This window comes from Phalaenopsis equestris, unplaced genomic scaffold, assembly GCF_001263595.1.
Source record: "Phalaenopsis equestris unplaced genomic scaffold, ASM126359v1 Scaffold000036, whole genome shotgun sequence".
Taxonomy (NCBI): domain Eukaryota; kingdom Viridiplantae; phylum Streptophyta; class Magnoliopsida; order Asparagales; family Orchidaceae; genus Phalaenopsis; species Phalaenopsis equestris.
In genome coordinates this window covers 1,068,843-1,093,598 of record NW_018164478.1, presented here as the reverse complement: position 1 = coordinate 1,093,598, position 24,756 = coordinate 1,068,843, and the positions used below count along the sequence as shown (strand labels likewise).

Here is a 24,756-nt window from a genome sequence, read left to right as displayed (position 1 = left end):
TAGATAATTTAGGAGAAACCAAAACATGTTTGAAGGATGAGTTAATATCACCAACTGTCGTAATTGGAATATTAGTTTCATTAGCAACTTGAATATGTTGAGTACCAATGTACGGTCGTTGGTTATGCAATAGCTCAGCTGTGCTAGTCATATGATTTGTGGCGCCTGAATCAACAAACCAAGGAGAAGTAACTGAAGAAATAGTTTTACCTTTCCCTTGAAGGCCAAGAGCAGAAAATGCAGAGAGAATCATCTGTTGAACCATATAGGGTGTGACAGTTGTTTGATTATTGTCAGCAACAGTCGAAGTCGAGGCAGGATTGTTAGATACCGTGGCATGAAGTGCTTGTGGTTTACGATTTTGGGGTCGTGTTGGGCACTATTTTCACAATTTTGTGCAATATGACCAAATTTCTTACAGTTGTAACACTGCACTGGCCCTTTCTCTTTGGTCTTAGCAGCATATGCAACATTAATTATTTCTGATGATTCACCTGTTGTACTGATAGTAGCTTGTGTTGCCAATCTTTGTTCTTCACGCAGTAATTGCCCAAAACAAACATCCAGACATGGAACCGGATCTCTGTTCAGTAACCCAGCTCGAGCAGTTTCAAATTCAGGTCTCAGTTTCATTAAGAACTGATCACGACGACTTTCTTCATGAATGGCTTGAAAACTGGCTAAGTTCTCCTTTGATACTTTAGCATAGATAATACCAGTATATTCGCTCCATAAATTTAAAAAACCAGAATAATATTGCTCGATTGAAAGATTACCCTGACTAAAATTACTCATGTCAAGTTCCAATTGGAAGCGTTTTGCAGAATTATCTTGATTATAAACACGCTTCAGATATTCCCACATTTCTTTAGCTGTGCCAAAGGATCGTAAATTGTTCACCATATGAGCTTCAATAGATCCCAAAATCCAGGAAACAATCCGTGCATCCTTTGCTTCCCATTGACCAAGATCTTTTGTCTCAGTAGGGGCTGGGGTAGATCCATCAATATGACTCAAAGCTCCTCTTTTAAGAACATTCTGAGTTGAAATTCCCATGCGGCATAATTCTTTCCCTTAAATTTGATAACTAAGATTTCAGAAGATATTTTAAAAATAAATAAAATTCAAATCCAAGGGCTAGGCCTCGACGAACGATCGAACGATCGAACGATCGGGAGAGATCGAGGCACGATAGATGCGAAGAACTTCAGGCGAGGTACGAGACACAGCAGAAGCGAAGATCGCGGAGTGGATGCAGGATTGTCCAGAGATGTCCGCACGGTATCTCTGAATGCAGGATGCGAAGATCGCGGAGTGGATCGGTGGATCGAGGCACGAGACTCGGCAGATGCGAAGATCGCAGAGTGGTGCAGGACGATCGATCAAACAATCGGGACAGATCGATCGCGGAGCAGATGCGAAGAACGAAGATCGAACGAGCGGCAGATGCGACGATCGAACGAGCGGGAGCGAACGGCAGATATCCGAAGATGCCGCACCAGAGGAGAAGTCCAGACCAGAGCGAGCGGAGCGGAGATGTCCGGAGATGCCGCGCCAGTCGTAAACTCAGCACCAATGGTCCGATCGAAGGCGATCGGCTCTGGTTCGATCGAAGGCGATTGGCTTGAAGCAGCTGTAGAACTCAATCAAAGCGGACGAAGATTCCGCAGAACTCAAAGATAAGAACGACCTCTCCGGCGGTGAGGAAGCTGTCGAAGATGTCAGACAAATATAACAAAAAACTAAAATTTCAAGGATTCAAGCTCTGATACCATGACAATATTTTGAGTAAATAGGCTGAATGCCTTTTCCTTTGCTTTCATTCCAATAAATAGTAGTTTGTACAATCTATTTTAGGTACATAATATTCAGTATAATCTAATTTAAGTAACTTAATTAATACATATTCATAATCTAAATATTCAGCTAAAAAGAAGAGAATCCGTGCAAATATAATATTTCCTTCTTTGCATTATTGCGAAGAAGGAAACTCTTTATTATGATTTCTTTTATTCCTGATTGATAAGGTCGACGGTGTTTAAAAGAGGATAGAAGTCGTTCAACGGCTATCAAGCAAAAAAAAAGGCAATATCAAACAGCGAAATGGCTAGGAGGTTCCATCATCTATTCTTTAACAAGCTACAGACATATCACATGCAAAAGAAATAAAATATTGTACTTCTTAGTACAAAAATGAAATAATACAATCTCCAAAATACACAAAACAAAGCTAAAAATCTTCAAACCAAAGAAATAGTTCCCTCTTAAAATAACATTAATTCTAATTAAAATAACATAAAAATTGGGTCCATAATGGCCTATTGGCAACTGATTAGTGGGAAAATCCTGCTGCCACAATTACGAGATGAGAAATCTTATCTCACCCGTGTTCTGCATTGGCAGGATCATACAATCCGTTAAATCGGAATACCAGAACCCCGAGTTATACTCTGCCATGTCAGTTAGACTCTGATCCCATTACTACTATAGAGGATGTAGAATAAATTGTGCATGATCAGCTCAGTTTTCTAATTCAAATGATAATATTTTGAGTATTGAATCCTAAGTAGATAGAAGGTTTCAAATCTTATTATATAGGAAGGACAAAAATAAACAAAATATATATGCCATCATCTAATATTCATTAGGCTACAAATGAGGAGGTATAAATGAAAGTTTATCACGGACGTCTTCCAGTATCAAATAGATATTTTCTACTTTGTCATATCGTTATCTTCAATTATCTTTCTCCTTCAAAATTGTAATCTGTTAATTCACTATAATGATTGCCTATATACTCAGTTCAATATCTGGTCATAATAAGTTGCTTAAGAAAAATTAACCAAAAGCTTTAAAGACCTACTAAAATAACAATAGATCAATAATAAAGAAACATACAATCAACATAAAACTAAATAAAATCAAGAACGAAAGGGCACATTTGCACAAAGCCCAAGAAATTGGCCTGCTAGTCCACAAAAAGTTAACATAATAATTGGAACGCAAGTTAAAAAAGGAGAATATAAGTACATAGCAAAGTCCAGTAAGGTTCCTTAATCTATTCTAAATAGAAGAACTAGCAATATAACTGATTGTTTAGATAGATGGAGGATCACCTGAGATTTCATTTAAAAGATGAGAGAATAGAGTGTTGATATATTGTCTGCAAATACTGCTTGCTGCCTGAGATAAAGTAAACCATTCATAGACTCAGCGCCCCAAAAGAACGTTCAAATCCTGTTGACCAACTATATAACCATTGGAAATGAAGCCGTTAAAATATGTACTACAAGAATCGTAGCATCTTACTTAGCTCACACAAAATTATAGAACTAAGCAGATGGATGTATCAAAATTGGAGTTAATGCACCAAGATGTTTGCACAAACGAACAGAACTAATTATGATTATTTAAGTGAGTAAGATAAACGTGCAGAATAGTGCAGAATATATGTAATTTATCTTGGAACAAACCAACAAAGGTATATAATGCACATAAGAACAAGCTTATGAAAATCAATTTTGTACATTTAAATAAACTTTAGTTATGCGCATACGCATATGCCACATGTATATCCTTTTTCACAGCAAAGTGCACTAATATGTAGCTTATGCCTAAACATGCATGCTGCACATCCGTATGAAGTCTATAAATCCATCAATCCATTTATTACAAATGAATGGAAACAAAAGAAGCAAAATAAACTATACTAAGCTAGCCAACTAGGTTTGAATTGCCAAACTTAAATAAGATCCTATCCCAAATTGTCAGATACAATCTTTAAACGGTAATCACCAAGGACAGCCATTAGAAATATAGAAGGAGATGAATCATCACTCCTCATCAACAGAAAAAATTCTACCATTTCCTTTCACTTTAGACAAGCCACCAACCATGAACTTAAAATTCAAGGACAAGCCTCTAAGATTTTAAGCAACAGTACAAAAACCGAAGATTCCTTTAACATGTACTCAAGCGCTAGCAGAAATAAGGAATACTGAGTACAATCAAAATCCATTATTTCCAACAGCTGTCTAAGCTGCCCCACGGCTGAATCAAGCTGAAACTGATCTGTTTGTTTTAGCATTGGAAGCATTGATGAGTGTATTGTTTACATTTAGCAACGTGGAGAGCCATCAGTAATAATAGAAGAGAAAATGCATCCCTCATTCACAAATCATGGTTGCAACATTGCGTTCCATGTTTGCAGACTATACAACCCAAGCTAAATGTCAATATAAGATCGCAAACTTGACACAGTACTAGCTCCTCCGATCTCTCTCACACACACAAACAAAAACAAGGAAGCAACCGAAACCAAGAATTATTAATGCAGATGTGCAAATGACACAATATAATGTCAATATAAGAATGATTAGTATCAACTTTCAAAATAGTTATTGTAACTTGAGCCTGTTTTTGTAAATAGCAATGATTTGGGTGCTATGTATGAAATTGCCCGTTTTATTTTATTTTGGGGAATTCGAATACACAGCACCCAATTCTAATGATTTTATCTATCTCATACCCAAACCCTCATTTTTTACAAACCAAGCACCCAACTTTACCTTTTCTTATCACTCCCTAACAATAAAGTCCACATTTTCAACAATAGGTAGGGTGCTGATTTTGGAAAAATGAGAGTTTGGGTGTGAGATAGGTAAATGCATAAGAATTGGGTACTGTAGATGTAAATTTCCGTTTTATTTTTTGTTTTTGTTTTCAAAAAGTATATTTCATTGGAATTTTCAGTTCTTCTTTGAAAACAAATCAAACTATTTTTTGAAACAGTTAAAATAACTTTAAGTTGTTTTTAGATATTTTCATTATTTTTAAAATGAAATCACCACGGACTGACTGCTACCAGTTACCCCAGCCATCTGCTGCTACTGGTGGTCTACACCGTTGGCCATCAGTCGCCTCTATCTCCGCGAAAAACAAAAATAATCGAAACTTAATAAGATGATAACCATGTTTTTATTTTATATCAAAACATAAACAAAAAATAAAAAACAGAAAGAGATCTGAAACAGTCCCTGAAAAAAACATTGTTAACTAACACAAGCAGTCTTTCGTCTAGTCATGAATAAAATCATCACTAGAAGCTGGCTTTCGATAATAAAAATAAGAATAAACCTCGAGACAATAAACTGGAAGGGCAGCTTCAGAAAGCACTTCATCCATGACACTTACATCATTCCATATATCCCCTGCAATGGAAAAATCAGTATATTTTATGCCATATCAAATATACGGTAGCAGCATCTGCAAGAAATGAGATGAAGTCCTCATAAAATGACAGTTTACTTTGAAAAATGATAGCTGGCTGAAAATTCAAGACTAGAAAAATTCAAAGAGAAGGAAGTATTAAAGAAGCAGGGGAACAATTTTAGCTGCTAAAACAAAGGATTAAAAATCTGAATTCCCTTGAAGTCCAGAAATTTTTATTAAAAGATCCAAAAAAAAAAACACAATCAGGTATATAACTCCAGAAAGCCATGTAACCCTTCTCTTCTGAAAAACGGCACTTTACTGGCCTTTGTCCGATCCTACATATTATTATTGGAGGAAGCATTTTACCTCCAAAATTAAATGAGATGTTCTACAGAAAAAAGAATCACGGCAATAATGAACGCATAAATAATTAAAAAGATATTTCTTTCAAATTCTTTTCTGATTCTGACTGTAGTCAAAGAAATGAGTGAACCATGGAACAACCAAGGTTGGCCTTAATCCACCAAGATGAATAACACTACAAGAGAGGTCAGCTTGTATAAATTTGTACCGCATAAAAGCACTACTGACTAGATGTAGCCATAAAGACAAAATATCAAAATATTCCCTCAACTGATTGTATGGGGTGCCATTTCAATCCCAAACTAAAATTTTATTCAATTTGGTTGTTTAACTTCGCTAATATGGTCTAAAATAATCCCATTGTTGGATTATTTTAAATCAAATTTGAGAAGTTTAGGGACTAATTTTGATCAGATTTAAAAAGTTGGAACACTTGCATTATAGATAGCTCGGGACTAAAATAGCCTCCAATAAATAGTTGTGAGATTGATCTTCCATCCTAACAACCATAATGGCTGCTCAATTGTTGCGTCTGACATGATACCAGGTCACAGTGAAAAAGGGTCTCAAAAAACAACATGGATGTGGACCAAGTTGCATGAGTGGCTTTTATGCTTCACCTTTAACTTCTACAGGATTAAGCAGTGCCAAACCTGTTGAACTAACACAAAACACACAAAGACAAGTGTGATGAATGGGAAACATTAAGGTGGATATCTTCTCCTAAATACATATTTGTAAAGCCTTTTGAACTAGAAAAAAAAAATTGCTATTTAAAAGATAAAAAACTCGGTATTTGAACAATTGCAGCAATACATTGGCTTTGGCTTTTGATTTGACTGATAAGTTGTGTATGTATTCCAAGGATGAATTCACGTATTCCTCATAAGATCATTTCAATCAGTGTTGACTTTGAAGACTGAGAATTTTTTTTTTACTATTATGAAAAAGCTTCTCCATTACCACCCACACAAACCCAACATCCCCCCCAAGGACTCCCCTCTTTTCCCATTCCTGTTTTAGTGGAGTCATGTAACATTGAATGTGGCTTTGCATATTATGATTTGTTCAAAAGACTCTTTAATGCGCAATAAATAGTCCTGAGATCATTTTGATCTTCTATCCTAACAACCATAATGGTTGCTCAATCGTAGCAGCTGACATGATACCAGGTCAAAAGTGAAAAGGGAACTCCACAAACAATATGGATGTGGATCAAGTTGCATGAGTGGCTTTTATCCTTCACCTCTAACTTCTACTGGATTAACCAGTGCTACACCTGTTGAACTAACTCAAAATACACAAACAAAGTTATGATGAATAGGAAACAGTAAGGCGGATATCTTATACTAAATAAACATTTATAAAGCCTTCTGAACTTAAAAAAAATGCTATCTAAAAGATGCAAAACACAGTGTTTTGCCCAAAAATTTCAATAAAACATACGAAAAATCCGAAAAGATGGGACCGCAAGCACTTGAGTCGGGGCTAGGCTCAAATAATATATATTTGTACTCGAGAGACGTCGAAGGCTACTATCGGTCACCTGGATGTATAGAACCCGCCACTCAACTAGAAGGGTGTCCTATTAAACCTAACTTAGGAGGGTACTCCTTAGCCCAGTATCAGTAATCAACAAGTGGACAACCAAGTTGTAACACATTTAAAATTTATATTTTAGCATGCACATGGATTTCAAACATACAAAAAAGAAGTTGTATCAATTTTGTAGTAAAAATATTGTATCTGTTCTTATCAATTTGTTTTATAAATTTTGAAAAAAAGTATAGTTGTCCACTAGTCGATCACGTCGTCGGGCATAGGACAGCCAACAACTTAAGAAGGTACAGGTCCCCCGCTAGTCCTGTGTCAGAGGACGAAATTGGAATGATATTAACATCCTACAGTTTATCAGATCCCAAGATTGGGTCCTGATATCGTAGGATGGATTATCATTCTGCTCTACCACCGACGTGTCTTTGTCATCATCGCCCATGTCATCATCGCCCTAAGCCCCAAAACAAAACCGACCTACTTGCGACCTTGTTTGATAATTTCATATATAGCAAAAGGCTATATATGAGCACTTTTGTGTCGGACATAAGCACAAAAAATCGAACCAAGAAGGAAAAAAAAAATAAAAATGGGGATGAGAGAGAGGAGGAACTGATCCACCCAAAAGATCGAAAGGATAAAAGCTGAAGCAACCCTCAAAACTGTGACGAAAAACCCTGAAAAAGAGAGCCCAAGGTCCTTGAATCAATCCAAGAAATATATCATTTTCTCAACTTTTATAATTGGATCAACCCAACTTTTATAATTGGATCAACCTTGGATCAACCCAAGAAGGATATCCTTTCCACATTTTGTTTCGAACAGGTCGAAACGCAGCCAAAACTAGTGTGACAATTGTACTCGCGGCTCCACCACCTATATGTACTCACACACGTAAGCCTGGATTCAAGTGTGGCATTTATGTTATCCAAACTTTAATATCAAACCTCCAAAGAACTCTTTTATGAATAACAATCTTATAAGCTTTCAAACCCATCATGAATCTGTTTCATATCAACTTTATGATTTTCATGATTTCTCAAAATGAAGTTTCAAGTGTCTTTTATATGTCACAAAATAAGAGAGACTAATCAATAGAGGGGGCAACCTTCTAGCCTTCCATAAAATAATGTCAATATCAAAATCATTTAAATTCAACCTTCATTAAAAAGTTTTCATATCATATAAACATGAAATTATCCAGATAAAACCATATAAATGCTCATAAACAGAGGCAACAGAAAAGGACAGCCACCAGCCCAACTTATCTCATGAAGAGATCACAAGGTAAGGCTCACGGGTAGGGGCAGCAAGAGGAAGGCCACCACCATTTAAGCTCCCACCACCATTTAAGCTCACGGTTAAGCTCACGGGTAGGGCCAAGAAAGAGAAAGTCGCCACAGAATAAGCCCACGGGTAGGGCCAAGAAAGTAAAAGTCACCACAGGTATTGCCATTACATTACCTTTGATATACGTAAGAGAGTGAATGGACAAGTTTTTTATAGATCATTAGGACTGAAACCATTTTAATCACATAAGACATGATAATGAGTTGGTCTGCTCGTATCGAACATTCCCACATAAAAGTAGATATTGAAATCATGAATTTTGGGATGAAAAACTTGATTACCAATAAAAATTTCAAGAGGAACGTTATATGAAGAGCTTCCAATCAAACTGGGTCCAGCAAATGGGCTAAAATAGAAAGGAATTTCGGCCAAAACACAATCCCAAAAGGAGCCAAACCGAGCCCACCAAAGGGGCAAACCGAGCCCAGCACAGGGGGCAAACCAAGTTCAACACAGAGGTAAACCGAGCCGAGCACAAGGGGAAACCAAAATACATTTTTAGCTCAACTAAACCCAGCAAAAGAGAGCCCATAACAGATAAATTTTTAAATCAAACTAATTCCTTCTCTTAAACCAAATTAAACCCAACATAAAGGCTAAAGAAAAGAGTATACTTTAAGCCAAAACCGCACCCACCAAATGGGGAAAAACAGACCAGCATTTCCAGCATGGATTCAACCCAAAAGAGCCAAAACCGAGCCCAACAAAATGAAAGGCCAAATTAAACTCAACAAAACCGAGCCCACATAAGTTCAATCCCAAAAGAGTCAAACCGAGCCCATCCACATGGGAAAAATAGAGAAAAAATTCCAGCATAAGTTCAATTCCAAAAGAGCCAAACCGAGATCATCCATATAGGAAAAACAGAGAAAAACTTCCAGCATAAGTTCAATCCCAAAAGAGTCAAACCGAGCACACCCATATGAAAAAAAAAAACAGAGAAAAATTTTCAGCATACATTTAATCCAGAAGAAGCCAAAATCGAAGCCCATTGAATGGGTCAAAACGGGGTAGAATTTCCAGCATTTATTTGGACAGGAATAACAATAATAAAAAGCATCAACATTTCATTTCAATATGAATTTTAGATGAGCAAATATCATTTCAAGACTTCCCATGTATTTCGAGCAGAAAAGAAATGCAAGTGATACTTTCCCCTAAAAATCATCCTTCCTTTAACAATAAATTGATTCAGCAATGAGAAAAGAAAGAAGGCTACAGCTTTCAACATACAGATAAAAAAATAATAGAAGTGTAAGAAGAAGATTTGCCTGTCACAATGAATCTAAACATGTTTTTCCTAAAATGTTATTTCAACTAACCAACATAGAACTTCTAAATTAGCTCCAATAAAAGTATCAAAGGCTCAATTTTTTATATCAATGTCATTATGAAATACCAGTTAAGACAAAACAAAGCCTCATGTATGCATTCCCTATTTTAACATTTCCAACATGTGTCGAGCAGGGCAACAGAACAGAGAAGAGAAGGAAGAAGTACATTGCTTGAGATTTCCTAAACAAAAAACACAAAAAAAGGGCACCAAGCTTCCAAACGCCCAGCACACAAGGACCTAGCCGAAAGAGAATTTCAGCAGAACCTCTCTTCCTAAAGTCTCGAACATCAAAAACTCAGTCTCTCCTTCTCTCAAAAAAAATTTCAACAACCCAAAACAGTCCTCTAGGAAGTCTTTTTATAGGCAGAGATGAAAGGGGGACAGCCACCTACCAACCTCACTGATGGTCGAATCAGGTAAAGGGAAAAGAGAAGATGCATTTAGGGAGGAGGAAATGCAGCCTATGGCAGAGGAAGAGTCAGCCAAGTGAAGTTTCACCGTTGGAAAGCTGCTTGGTCGAGCGGAGCTCGAGGAGGCGAGCAGCGTGAGCGAATGGCAGCGGAATGTCGCGTGTGACCGAGGAGATGCGGGAGAGGAAGCCGGGTTTGGCGGCCATGGCCTCGATTGGTCGGCTTGGGTGCGGCCGATCGTGTGAGCTAGGGCACGAGGGGGCGAGCACACTTCGATCGAACCGTGACTGGGAAGAAGGGATTAAGTGGGATTATAAATATTATTATATTAATATAAAATATTTAATATTTCAAAAATAAAATTCGATTCGTACATTTTTATTTATGCGTCAAATCATAGCAAAATGAATGTCTTTTTTAGGTAATTCTGACGTTCCGGACACATTAGCGCGCGGGCGCATTGGCGCGGTCCGTTTCGTCGTCGAAAGTCATTTTGATGAATTCATCGATTTGCGTGCAATTTTCTCGTGCGCGAAATTATGGCAATATGGGTGACTTTTCTTGCTAAAATTGGTGTTCTGGACGCCAATTTTGTCGTCGGAGGTCATCCGGATAAGTTCGCATTTTCACCATCCTTTAAACTCAATTTTAGTTTGATCTTGTGCAACTTAGTGAATTTTGTGTATTTTGTGTGTGTGATAATAAAGTCCTGAAGAGGTTTTCCTAGGGCTTGAAATCCTATTGAGAACTTCTTCTTGAGTCTTAATATGATAGTTATTAACCACTCGACCATACAACGATGGTTTTGAGATCATCAATGCGAGACATCACAAGAGAAATAGGAAGTTGCTGGAATTTCTAAAGGGGATGGATTCCAATACTAATTTTCTAAGATAGTCAATAAGAATTCCTAGAGCTAGATCCTAGGATCCTAAGGAAAAGAGCAATGACTTCAAAATGAGGTCAACATTGTGTTACATGGATGAATTCATGCATTCCTCATAAGATCATTTCAATCAGTACTAACTTTGAAGACTACGTGATTATTTTATTTTTACTGTTACGAAAAAACTTCTTGATTTTTTTAGCATTTCCATTGCCCTTCGCCCCTTTCCTTTTTCCCATTCCTGTTTTAGTGGAGTCATGTAACATAGAATGTGGCTTTGCATATTATGATTTGTTAAAAAAGCTCTTTAAAGAACAATTTTAATATTAATTTTCTGTTTCATTCTTTCTTCTAGTTTTACATCATGAAGGCATGTAAACGTCCAAACTTTGACTCCATTACCTTCATGTTATTGTTACTTCATTTTTCTTGTTCCACATTAACTAGTTTACGCCTATTTATTCTACACTCCATGATGTCTCTCAACTGTACCAATCATTTTAGTCGAGCGAAGTGCGAGAACAAAGATACAATACAAATTATTTTGCTGGATAGTCATAATTTTACCTTCTTATACATCAGCTCCTATAAAATGAGCATTTATTTTATTAACACTTCACGTGCACTTCATTTAAGAATGCAAACTTGACCTATAATCACAGGTTTTATTTTCGCCAGTGCCCTCAAAATTGTAAGTTTTTTTTCCGTGCATTTGCCCAAGGAGTTTGCTTGTAAGAAAAAACAAAATGCATAACAAATAAACAATAAGCACTTACCTATCAATATTAAAGTTCACTCATCACTAGGCAAAAAATGCCATCCTGCATTGGAGGCAATCAGTTATATGGATGCATGAAATACAATTGAAAATGATTTTTTGCTTTTTTATTCTTTTGGATTTGGCCTGTGTTGTTCGCTTCATGCTGGTGGCATGTGTTGGCTGTAGAGCATTGTTTGTAGGAAAGAGAAAGGGCTTTTCCAATATTGTTACACCTTGTTATGCCAACTCCCGGCTTTCATAGAATTATATTATTTGTACATTTGATTTTTGTGACTTTTTGTTGAGAAAATGGATTCTTACAGGCAGGATTTTCTGCGCCTTATATTATCTACAGTAAGGCTGTTGGGATTTACAATTGGTGTACATGGCCAAAGGGATGAGTATGGATTTGAAATTAAAAACAAGCAAATATTTTTATTATCTTGTGGGATTGTTCTCATAAATAGTTCTTATGTCTAGGATAAGGGTCTTGATTTTTTATGAAATCTGAATTCAGTTTGTTGTGTGTTTTTACTCTTAAGGGTTGTATTCGACGTCAAGGTAGTGCTCTGGCTGTCCTTTGTCTGAGGCGGTGATCGTCTCCACAGGTCTGACTAGTCTTCGGTTGTAACTCGACCCTGCCGAGATATTTATCTATCCTTCTGCCCATCCCATTGTTGTCCACCAGCTCCACAACCCTACTACAGCCCCGCTGCTCCATCTAGACCGCCTTCCTACAGGTTGCCGCAGATCTGCTACCCTTCCAGCCACCCTGCTGTCCTGCCTCCCTGTCTCTTCCAGGTTGCTGCCAGCCCCCCCTACGGCATCCCTGCTGCTCTTTCAGTTTGCTGCCAGCCCCCCTACGGCATCCCTGCTGCTCTTTCAGTTTGCTGCCAGCCCCCCTACGGCAGCCCTGCTTGCTTCCAGCCCCCACTAAGGCATTCTTGCTGCTCTTCCAGGTTGCTTCCAGCCCCCCCTACGGCCTCCCTGCTGCCCTTCCAGGTTGCCAACAGTTCCATGCAGCCGCCCTGTGGGGTACAGCAGCCCCCCTGCTTCCCTTCCCGACCACCGCTCCAGCGCTCCCTCTCCAGACTCCCTCCTCGCTGAGCTTGTGTTACTTTAATTGTTAAGTCTTTGTTGTAATATTTGTTCTGTGTTTTGATTCATATAGTGTTTTTTCCTTCTCTTTTGAGTCATTGTTGTAACCGTCCATTAAATTATTATTGAATTTGTGTCTTGCATTGTGGTTTGGGTAAACTCTGGTATTACCATCTCCACCCACTAGCATGAATCTTGATTTTCTTTTTTTTTTGTTGATATTTTCGTTTACTGTTCTATTTCATTTACATAATTCAATAGCGTTGCTGATTTTGAAAAAAAAAAGATGTGAAATTCAAATTATGAAAATTAAATTCAATAGCTTGTTAATTTTGATTTTCAATTCCTGTTAAATTTCTGAAATTATTCCATTATCATTTAGGCTTAAGATTCTAGCATTGCTTGTTTGTATTTAACATACAAAAGTTGTAGCATTAACTGATGGCTTCTGAATTGTGAATCTTCAATTTTTTTTTTCATCTATTAATACTCTGCATCTATTAGTTCAGTCAGAAAACCTAAAATTGACCATCGTGCATCTAATTGCTAAAGCAGTTTTGAGTTGAAGTTTGGTCTTGCAAAAATACAAGCCACAGGTGAAAGCCTTTCTTTACTTACCCACTAAAATTTAAGAAAAATAAACACAATCACAAAGACAAGGCATTCTTATTTATTTCCTTAAATTGGTTAAAGATTTAACAGTCGAGTCCTCTCTCCATTACTGCCGTAAAATTATCGCACGTACTGTAAGCATGACAATCAATTCTAAACAAACTGAGAATTAGATATTAAAGCATATGTGCATATACTGTTTTTTGGGAACAGATATTATAGCATATGTGCAAATATGTGGACAATTTTGAAATAAAGTTCGCAAAATCAAAACATTTAGTGGAGATAGAAAATAGAAGAGCCCATTAAGAACATGGAAATGGGATAATTCAAGAAAAAAATAGAACAATTGAACAAAGTGCTACTGCAGATATGTCGGGCAAGGTAAAAAAAATTAATAGAGTATCAAGTTCAATTAGTTAATTTAGAAAATAACAATAAAATAAAGCAATCTCTACAAAGACAAAACACAGTTTTTTGAAAAAGCAATACTGCAAATTAGGATGCAACTTGTTACTCTAGCCTTATCACACCATCTTTCAAGATAAAGAAAATAAAAACAGATCGCTCGAATCATTGCAGATAAATGAACAAGCAGATGAATAAAAAAATGAAAAATACTATTAATTTCCAAGCTTTAAGAACCAAATAAATAGATCATATGCACTGACACCCCATGAAAAAGGGATTCAATATGTTTTCAAATTCTTACAAAGCATTATTAGCAAATTTGCTGCAGACGTTCTTCTATTTATGTGCTGCTGAACAATTCCGTAACGCCTTCAAACATAAAGTTCAATCAGAACAAGTATTACTGGGAAGATCCTTCAGTTAAAGATGGTCAAGTAAAAAGAAGGTTAAACTCCAAAATAATCCCCAACTCTTCATATGTGAAAAACTTATTACCAACATATCACTTTTCTCCAATTTAGTCACTCAAAAATACAAAACGGATGCAAAATAATCCCTCTGAGACTAAATTGGGATCAATTTTTTTTTTTATTTGAAAGATTAAAATGAGATCAAATTTATATCACAATTTATGTGAAATATCATTTTGGATCAATTTTGTAAAGTAGGACTAAATTATGAGATTTGGCCACAAGCAAATAGTTGGGATTATTTTGGGATATAATCTTATTATAAGGATTTAAGTCTTTCCGATAAGCTATATAAGCCAAAAATCAAATGCATACTTTGCAAAGAAGTCCTGAGCAAGTTTGATCAGCCGAGCTTCTGAATCCGGAAATATTATAAGATAAGCATGAACAGTTTTGGAAAACTCGCCGATTGAAGCCTGAATGAAGGGCGCAAAAAAGAAAAAAAATTAGATATGCCATTTTAGTGTTTCAATGAAACCGAAATACAAACAATATGCCTATTCATGAATCATAATAGAAGAGTCAAATAATACATACATATATATAATTATATTATATGCACATGGTAATCAAACACTTACCAATTAATTTGCCTGAATAACTGATAACTCAAACCAACATAATGGCGCTCAACTTTCATGTTGACCCTCATAATGCAATGGCGACTAAAAAAAATTAAGAAGTTGTGTGTGTATTAAACTATTTTAGGAACATGTACGCCCTGTACGCAGTCTGCTATTTTAGATATTGACTGTATAAAACTCAGTCCATGGAAAGCTGGTCTTCTACAAGGCATCTTACAAGCAGATTACATCTTAATATCAAATTTTATCTTTTCTTCCCCCAGCACATAAATAGTTACAAGTGCATAAAAAAAATTCCTGATTCTTCAGTTATTCAAATTAAGTTATTTTACGATTAAAACATATAAATATAGCATTAAAACCACATAAGCATTTATATTAAGTATTTAGTCGGTTTGAGACCAAAAGTGCAAAAATAATTCTTTATTTATCATCAGGAATTAACATAGATGGTTTGAGACTAAAAGTACTAAAATCATTCTTTAATCGCCATCAAGGATTAACATATTATCATTAGGATAGCAATATTTTGGATCAACATTATGCAAAAATAGTGTACTAAAGTTCCAGACAATTTAAACTAGGAAATCATTTGGGCTGAAATTAATAACAAGACTACCTTTAATAGCTTTCAAATGTTGAAAACTTCTTAATTTCAATCTCATATGAATAAAATTTTGGGACTGCCCTTTTGTGATGACCATCATGGAAATCTACAAAGGGCTTTGAGAACAGACTCCTTTGAAGACTAGACCTTTCAATCGTGAATTTCTAGAGACTTGGCCAAGATGTCATACTCCGGCAGTCACCATACACCTTGAAATAATATATGCATATATATATATATTTGACAATGCTTTTGGATCAATTCCCACTGCTTATTTTTTAAGGGGTGACATGATTTACTTTAAATAAACGAATCATTTCTTGTAAAATTGTATGTGCGCGTGTGTTTTTGTGTTTGTGTGTGTGTGTGTGTGTGTGTATATATATATATATATTTAATAAATTATACTGGAACAAATGGATTCTTAGCATGATAAATATCACCCAAACAACAGACACTGTAATCAGTTTTCATATCATAAGAAAGTAAACAGCAATGCAGGAACAACAAACTTGGTGAGCTCCAAATGGTACACAGAAAAACTCCCAACATAAGATCAAACCAGAAATAGCTGAGAACATGTAATCTTTAATCAATGCCACAGATATCTGAATCACGGAAAGCAAAGCGTGGAAATAAATTCTTCTTAAGTTGGTTTCAAGGGGATTGTGGTCTCCGCAATCATGGACGTCACGATGTAGGGATCCATATTCGATGCCGGCCTCCGCTCCTCGAAATAACCTTTGCCATTATTTTTAGTGTCACGACCAACACGAACTGAAGCTCCGCGGTTTGCAACACCCCAAGAGAACGTGTTGATATCAGCAGTCTCATGCCTTCCAGTTAAGCGACGCTCATTGCCTTCACCATAAGAAGAAATATGCTCCTTATGTCGGAGGCGAAGTTTTTCTATTGCCTTCTTTATGATTTCATAACCTCCATCTGCCCTCATTGATTTGGTGCTGTAGTTATGCACTTGTAATCTCCCTTGAGTTTCTTTTATTAATAGTGATTGTATTGTCATGAGTGCTAAGCGTCCTTAGTCTTAATCCTATTAATTTCAGCAACAATATTTCAGTTTTATTTGTGATTTGGGGTTTCTCCTGTGTCAATAGAAATGGTGTATGTTTAATTATACAAAATATTTTAAAAGATAATGTTGTAAAATTTAATAGAATTTGGGATAAAATTATAGCTATAAAGATTATTATTGATATTATGATTCTTACTGTTATAGGTGTTTATGTTCTTCAAGTAGGTTAATATTTATGTTTAAAAGAAAAAATTTGGAATTACCTAGTAGAATTAATAGAAAATATAACGAACACTATTAAACAAGTTGCAAAAGATGTACTAGAAGAATCAAAAAAATAAATTATAAATAAAAATAGTTGATGGTGGAATGAAAATGTGCAAGAAAAAATAAAATATAAACAATTTTGTTATGAAAATTGATTTAAATGTGAAAGCATAGAAAATTAAGAAAAATAAGATGTGGCCCCTAAAAGCTACAAGAATAAACTGTAATATTAAAAATTATGTTTTTAGTAATCTTTATAATAGATTACATACTAAACAAAGAAAAAGATATATGTATAAACTAGCCAAACAAAGATTTAAGAAAAGTAATGATTTAGATAAAAAAAAAGTGTATTGAGGAAAAAAATCAAAATATATTTTTCTTAGATGAGGATATTCAACATAGATGTGTGAGAAATTATGATAAACCTTTCAATGAAAATCTTGAAAATATGACTGTCTTTAGTGATTTTAATACAAACAACAACAGCAAAACACCTTTATCCGCCTAAGTGGGGTAGGCTACATGAATCCTTTTTCTCTATTGCACCCTATTGAGTGTCATATTTTCATTTAATTCTAAGAAATTAAGATCAGTTTTTATACAATATGTCCAAGTCTTTCTAGGTCTACCTCTGACTTTCTTAGCATAAGTCAGATCTAAAACATCTACTCTCCTAACATGATCATCAGATAATCGATGTTTAATGTGACCAAATCATATAAGACGACTCTCTCTAATTTTTACTGAGACTAGAGCTCCAGCAACCCTATCACGGAAATATTCATTTTGCATTTTGACTCTAAGTGTAAAGTCGTTCATCCACCCAAGCATTCTCTTCTCGGCAATACTTAACTTAGTTTTATGCTTCTCTTTTAAATGCCAACATTCAGCGCAATAGAGCATTCCAAATCTCACCACAATCTTATAATTTTTTTTCCTTTAGTCTAAGCGGTACTTTTCTATCACACAATAGGCCTGATTCCTCCACTTCAACCAACCAACTTGAATCCTACTAATAGCATTCTCATCTATATCACCATCACTTATGTATTTAAATATATAACCCCTAAACTTCCAACTTTGTTCACACCATTTAATAATTTAATAATTTGATCACCCATAATTACAACTCTGTCACTAGAACTACTACTACTAAAATTACAATCTTTAGTGATTTTAATATTGTTAATAATAATAAAACTTTATTATTTTTAATATTGTATTAATAAAACTGAGGTTGAGAAAGATTTAAAGCAAATGAAGAGTGAAAAATCAGTAAGACCTGAAGATAATCAAACAGAAATGTGAAAAAATTTAGGAGACTTGACAATTTATTGGCTTACTAAACTTTTTAAAATTATTTTAAAAACTAAAAGATGTCGGAAGATGAGTATTTTTGTCCTTATTTTTAAGAATAAAAGTAATGCATTAGAGTGTGCAAATTATAGAGGGATTAAGTTAATGTACCAAATATTAAAATTATGGGAGAGAGTAACTGAACATAAGTTAAAACGTGGTAAAAATATTTCTCACATTCAGTTTGGATTTATACCATGCAAGTCTACAAAGGAAGTTATATATTTATTGAGAGATTTGATGAAGAAGTACAGAGAGAGTAAGAAGGATCTACATAGATTTTTAGCTATTTAGAAAAAAGCTTATGATAATGTTTCAAGAGAAGTGCTTTGGAGAGTTATAGAAAAAAAAGGTGTTGACTAAAGCTAAGTTGGCCTGTATAAGATGATGGTGAGACTCCAATGCTTAATGGCGCAGAATGTTGGCTTTTAAAAGAGAAGCATAAAACTAAGTTAAGTATTACTAAGTTGAGAATGCTTAGGTGGATGAGTGACTTGAAGCTTAGCGATTAAATGTGAAACGAATGTATCTGTTAAAGGGTTGGTGTAGCTCTAGTGGCAGACAAGATTAGAGAGAATCGTCTTAAATGGTTTGGTTACATTAAACGTCGATCATTTGATGATCGGTTAGGAGAGTAGATGTTTTAGATTTGACTTATATTAAGAGAAGTAGTGGTAAGCCTCAAAACACTTGGGCATGTTGTATAAAAAATGATCTTAATTTATTAAAATTAAATAAAATATGACAATTAATAGGAAATAATAGAGAATAAGGATTCACGTAGTTGGCCCCACTTAGTGGGATAAAAACTTATTGTTGTGGTTGTTGTTCTATTTTATTATATTGTTATTGTATGAGAGATGAATTTTGAGATAAAGAAACTAATTAAATTTATATTTTTTTAAGAATGTTCATATAGTTTAGAAACTTTGTAGACATATTTAAAAAAATGTAAGCGATTGCTTCTGCTGAATTTGAAATGATCATTTTTTACTAAATTGATTGGCGTAATGTTCTATAGTGTTGTTTCAGATATATTTAAATGCCTGAGTTTACCAAACACTCTATTGTGACATTTGGGAAGACATAATGAGTGTTAGGGGTATATTCAATCAGTTGAATTGTAATCGTCTCTATTACGTCCCACATAAGGCGTGACACATTACTCATTTAAAATATCTCTCTTGGTGCCTCCTTATAATCCCATTTTTCCAACTGCTCTATGATGTTTTTGTCTTAGATACTATCGAATCATTTCATAAAGTTCTTGAGCCATTGGGACATTGCAAAGTACATTTCAATTCTGATTCAGGTTTCAAACAATTTCAATATTGATCTTTTTGATGAAACTTGTTTTTTTCCATCGGGACTTTCAGCTTCAAGGTCAAAGTTTTTGTTGTTATTTTAATAATCAATATCATTTGAATGGTAAAATATAAATCATTATTCATGGAAAATTTTGATCACTAAATTATTATTTTGGACAACAATATTTTTTCAGTATCTGTATGTATTTCTCCAATGCAAAACCTATATTGAAGCCTATTAAGATTGGTTTTTGTAAGCCTTACTAAAGGTTATTTGTGTGGCTGGGGAGTACAACGTGAAAGAGTTTAAAGCTGATATGCTGTCTTGATGAATAGTGTTTCGGTTCTAAATCATGAAAAGAACCAATAATAGTTCTTATAGTGATTCAAGTTTCCAAGTTAGCAGAGTGGGTTAGTAGAATTCCAAAAACAGTCCGGGTGTAAATCTTTTAGTCATGCCTACTTTGATTGATGCTTCAAAAGATAATCACTATTTTACTTGGCTACTCAAAAAGGGCAAAAATAAACATCCAAGTCTATGTGAGAAACAGAATGTACTAAACATAATTAAGTTCCCTTTATTTTTAATCCTAACCACTCAAAACATGCTCAAACATACCACGTCACAAGAAATTTGATCAACTTCAAATTTATTTAAATAGATTTCAGTCTGAGCTGCCTGCCAAGAACTGTCTTACCGCATCCTATATTTGAATCAGGACTTATATCATTGATTATATTCTAATTTTTGCCAGATATTATATAAATTAAAAATTGATCTGCATGCGTGTAAAGGCTAATACTATAGTATTCATGACTCAAATCTTGTTTCCCTTTGCAAAAAAGTAGAGTTGGTACAGTTTTTATTCCAGTTGGAGCAAGCCAATTCAATCTAAGAGTCACGGAAGTAATTTGTTTGAAATTGTGAAAACTTGAACTGTTCCAGTTAGGCCGTTTTAAGAGTAGCAAAACAGGACATCCATAGTTATAGTTGAAAAAAAGAAATAAGTGAATCTGTCAGTTCTATTACAGACAACGCCACATTCTGGGTAAGACGCAAGGTTAAAACATCCAAACCCACACGCTTAAGTGCGGCCAATATCTTTAAGAACATCTACTGCCCACACAATTCATGTACGTGGAGCCTTAAAAAAATTCAACAAGTTTCTACGGAAAACTCAACAAGGCAGAAGGAAAGGAATAAACTCAAATTTATCTCATTGAGCTTGCCTTGGGTAGCCCATCTGATTCTGAGATTTCGACTTCTTCAGATTGATTGTGGAACTTTAAGAGACAGTCCTCAAACTTTTCAAGTAACTTAGACTTCAGATTGTCAACCTGTAAAGCATAAAAAAACTTGACAAAAGCTTCTCACCAAAAAAGAATTCTATAAGTAAGATTGTAAAGTTCTACACATAAAATGTATTTGGGCATCATTAAATGGAAAAATAAAAAAGGAAGAGAATATATTATGTGATTTACATAAAAATCAAATAGAGCAAATCAAGGTCAAGTTTTGAAAACTGCTCTGGCAGCAGGTTATCAGCTATGCACTCCCTAGTTGACCATGTTCACAGAAAAACAAAAAATGATGATTAAAATGGGGCAGAGATCGGTAGGAAAAATAAAAATAATACATTTTAAAAGCACATCATCGAAATGCTATATAGAATCATACGAGCAAGCATAAGCCTAAATTAATTTCAACTTTCATCGGTATAAAAGCAATGCCCAATGTCCAAGTTGCACCCAAAAGGTCTGCAATAAGCAGACAGTTTGTATATTTCGAAGAAACCTTTTTTTTCAAGTAAATTAAGTCAGGAAATTAAATCAAAAATAAAATAGTTTCTCTTGTCAATAGTCTAAGCAAAATGGAAGATCCTTTATTTAATAATGCACCACCAAGTGTGCTATTTACTTAGAAAACATATAGTCATAAAACGTTCCAGATGATGTAGTTGGCCTGTCCGTTTTTTAAGAGGATTACTTGTATAGATGTTTGAAGAAGGTCCGGAGCAATTTTTATGTTGCCCCCAGTTGGTCCCCTGAAATCATGGATTTAGATCATAGAAACACTCTGTTTACAATATAAAAGAAACCTGCATACATTCACCGTCCCCAAGCATTATATCATGAAATGGGGAAGCTTCATGCGATAAAACCCTTATTTTAACCAATAAAGATGTTAGAGATATGTCTAATTGCTACCCAAGATCAACAGTGAGCAAGCCCGCGTCCTAACCACTTTGCCATTTTATTGGTTATCAATATACTATTCACTAAATTATTACCATTTTATTCAAATTGCTTCAAAAAAGTCAAGGAAAACAAAAGAACGGATTAATATAGCATGATCATTAATTTTATTTTAATTTGAAATGTTCATTGGATCACTTCCAACTCTCCTAAAATAATAACTGGCGATGGACACAGAGTTTGTAGATAACAAACGACCAACCAGAATTACTACCAGATCAAAACACGACTCTAACTCAAAGTGCAGAAGCAACCGACCCCCAAATTAAGAAGAACAAGGACACCGGAGAGGCTCCCGTGATTCCTTCATCTAGACTAAATCGGTTCAAACTCAGGAGTTCCTAGCTCTTCCACAAGGGATCAGCGTCTCCTTTCTATAGGAGGATCCAATCCTAATTATCTAGGGTTTATATATGCGACACATGTGTTTTAAGTTTTCAGTCTTTTATTCAATTTTTCGTCAGGACAACACTTAGTATCTCAGCTTTCCCTTCTAGAGTTTTATCAAAAGGAGAAAAGGCACTACGGCTATAGCTCGTCCTGAGGTGGCGTTTATCCACCTTCCCTACTTCCCCAACCTTCATCCCACCCACTTGACGTATTGCCACCCCTGCCGAAATTGTTTTGCCATCAGTCCTGCTATTGTCCAGCCACCGCCCATCCCTTCCAGCTACAAATTTCTTGTTGTCGCCCCTTCCGACCACATTCCACCTACCATCACCATGCACCAGCGTTCTTGTTGCATCCCCACACCACGACTTTGCTACCACCCACTTTCTAGCCACCTGTCGCCTTCTCTGTTGTTGTTGCCCCTCCCTTAGTTGTCTCTCGACCATCCAATCATCCATACTTACTATTCCTACTCCAACTGCAGCACCATCACCTTTGACCGATGCCCTAGTTTTGTGTTTATGTTGTGTGACTCTTGCATTTTTTTGTTTTTTTTTATTTTTTTATGTTGTGTGACTTTTGTTATTTCTAATTTAAATGTGTGTTCTTATAACCTCTATTTGCTTTCCGTAATAAAAGTTGCTTTTCTCGTTGTCGTTTGGTTAACTCTGGCATCATTTTGTATCAATGTTAGTCCAACCCAAGTCTTATCCTAGGATTCTTAGCATCCATCACTACCTAACCCTACCTCCACCCAAAAATTCTCTTTCCCACCCTATACCATCCCTGCATATCTCCTTCCACCAACCCACCAAAAACCTTGATCATGTCTCCATGGAGGAAATTGCCAGAACCTGATCAGAAGTTTACCATTGAAAAGTTAGCGACAGCTCCGTTGAATGATAAAATGGCTCGATGGCATTGAGAAATGGTCAATGGAGAGGTCACTGACAAACATGATAGTGAGAACCAAAAAGAGGGAGGAATACCTGAATCGCTTCCGTAAGAAAGATTCTATTAAAGAAAATAGGTCGCCATGCTTTAAGATACAGAATCAGAAGAAGCTGAGAGATGAAGTACCTGTTAAAGAATTCATAAATGAAGTATTTGTTAGAGGATACAAAGATGAAGTGTATGTTGGAGGATAAAGAAATGAAGTGTCTATTGGAGAATGCAGAGGCTCAGAAGTAAAAGTGGACAGACTAGATTTTGAGGGGAGAATGAATTCTAATGATTTCATAGAGTGGCTCCAGACTGTTTAGAGGATCTTTGAATACAAGAAGGCAAAATGACCGAAAAGTAAAAGTAACTGCTATTAAGCTGAAGAAGAGCGTTTTGTTGCAGTGGAATAACCTAAAGAGGGAGAGACAGAGGACGGAGCAACAATACTACCTCGGAGAAGATGAAGAGAGAGTTGCAGCGACAGTGCCTACCCCCACACTACCGTCGAGATATTTTCTTGAGGCTTTACCACCTGCAGTAAAGAGAGCTATCAGTAGAGAAGTATACCGCAGAGTTCCTACAACTTAAGTTGAAATGTGATCTGATGAAACCTGAGGAGCACACGATAACCAAGTGCTTGGGATTCTGATGCCCGCCTTCAGCAACGTGTTTCAACTACAATCTTACTGGTCTTTCAGTGATGTCCAAACATTGGCATTAAAGGTGTGGAGAAAGCAGAAACAAAAGCAGGCACACACCGCCATTCAGACAGCCACCCACAGTTTGAGATATCAGTAGAAGCACACCTACGGGAGTTGAGAAAACCGGTCAGAAGAATGATAAGAGCTGCCCAGAGTAAGAAGCCTAAGAAGAAACAACACCTCCAATATAGTCCTAGCCCAAAAATGCTTCAAATTACATGGTCTTTGGACACATCGCTTTTAGTTGCTCGACAAGCCGAGTTGTGTACTTCACCGAGCAAGGATCGATGGAGAATGTTAGCGAAGAAGAGGCAGGTGAAAAACAAGGTGAGGAGCATCAGCTTCCACCGGATGAGGGTGAGATGTTGTTGACCTCATTTTTAGTGAGGTCTAATCTTTCTCTTAGGATTTAGGATCTAGCCTTAGGGACCTCCTTTCGACTATTTTAGAACCTTAGAAATGGGACCCGCCTTGTTCTAGAAATTCAATCCGCTTCCGTCCCCTTCTGGAGTTTCGCGTGTGGTATCAACTTCTAGCACATAGAAGGATGAAACCAACATGAGGAAACCCAAAAGGGATTCCCTATAGGACCTTCCTGAGCCTTAGGGTGACCTTTTGCACAATTCGCACTCCCGCGCACAAAACTTCGCAATTCGGAGAGTCGACACGTCCGATCGCCACAATTCGCATCGCTTGTACTGTTACCCGTCGAAGACTCGAATAAACCTTTTGAAACGATCGATCGCGGGTCAAAATTTTGCGAAATTTAGATTTTGACGCGTTTTTGACCTGATTGTCGACGATGTCGTCCGAGCGACCCCGGATGACAAAACGGACTACACCGGC

General features: G+C 36.0%; 1 protein-coding gene across 1 annotated transcript in view; it reads right to left on the bottom strand.

The window, feature by feature from the left end:
• The window catches only part of LOC110018773 (vacuolar protein sorting-associated protein 51 homolog), a 129,371-nt gene that overhangs the window by 28,991 nt on the left and 75,624 nt on the right, over positions 1 to 24,756 (bottom strand). The window contains exons 8-12 of the mRNA XM_020716204.1: positions 20,852 to 20,959; positions 14,780 to 14,880; positions 14,296 to 14,363; positions 5,137 to 5,210; positions 3,117 to 3,183 (exon numbers count right to left, since the gene is read on the bottom strand). Coding sequence (XP_020571863.1) covers positions 3,117 to 3,183; positions 5,137 to 5,210; positions 14,296 to 14,363; positions 14,780 to 14,880; positions 20,852 to 20,959 — 418 coding nt within the window. The remainder of the gene's footprint in view (positions 1 to 3,116; positions 3,184 to 5,136; positions 5,211 to 14,295; positions 14,364 to 14,779; positions 14,881 to 20,851; positions 20,960 to 24,756) is intronic.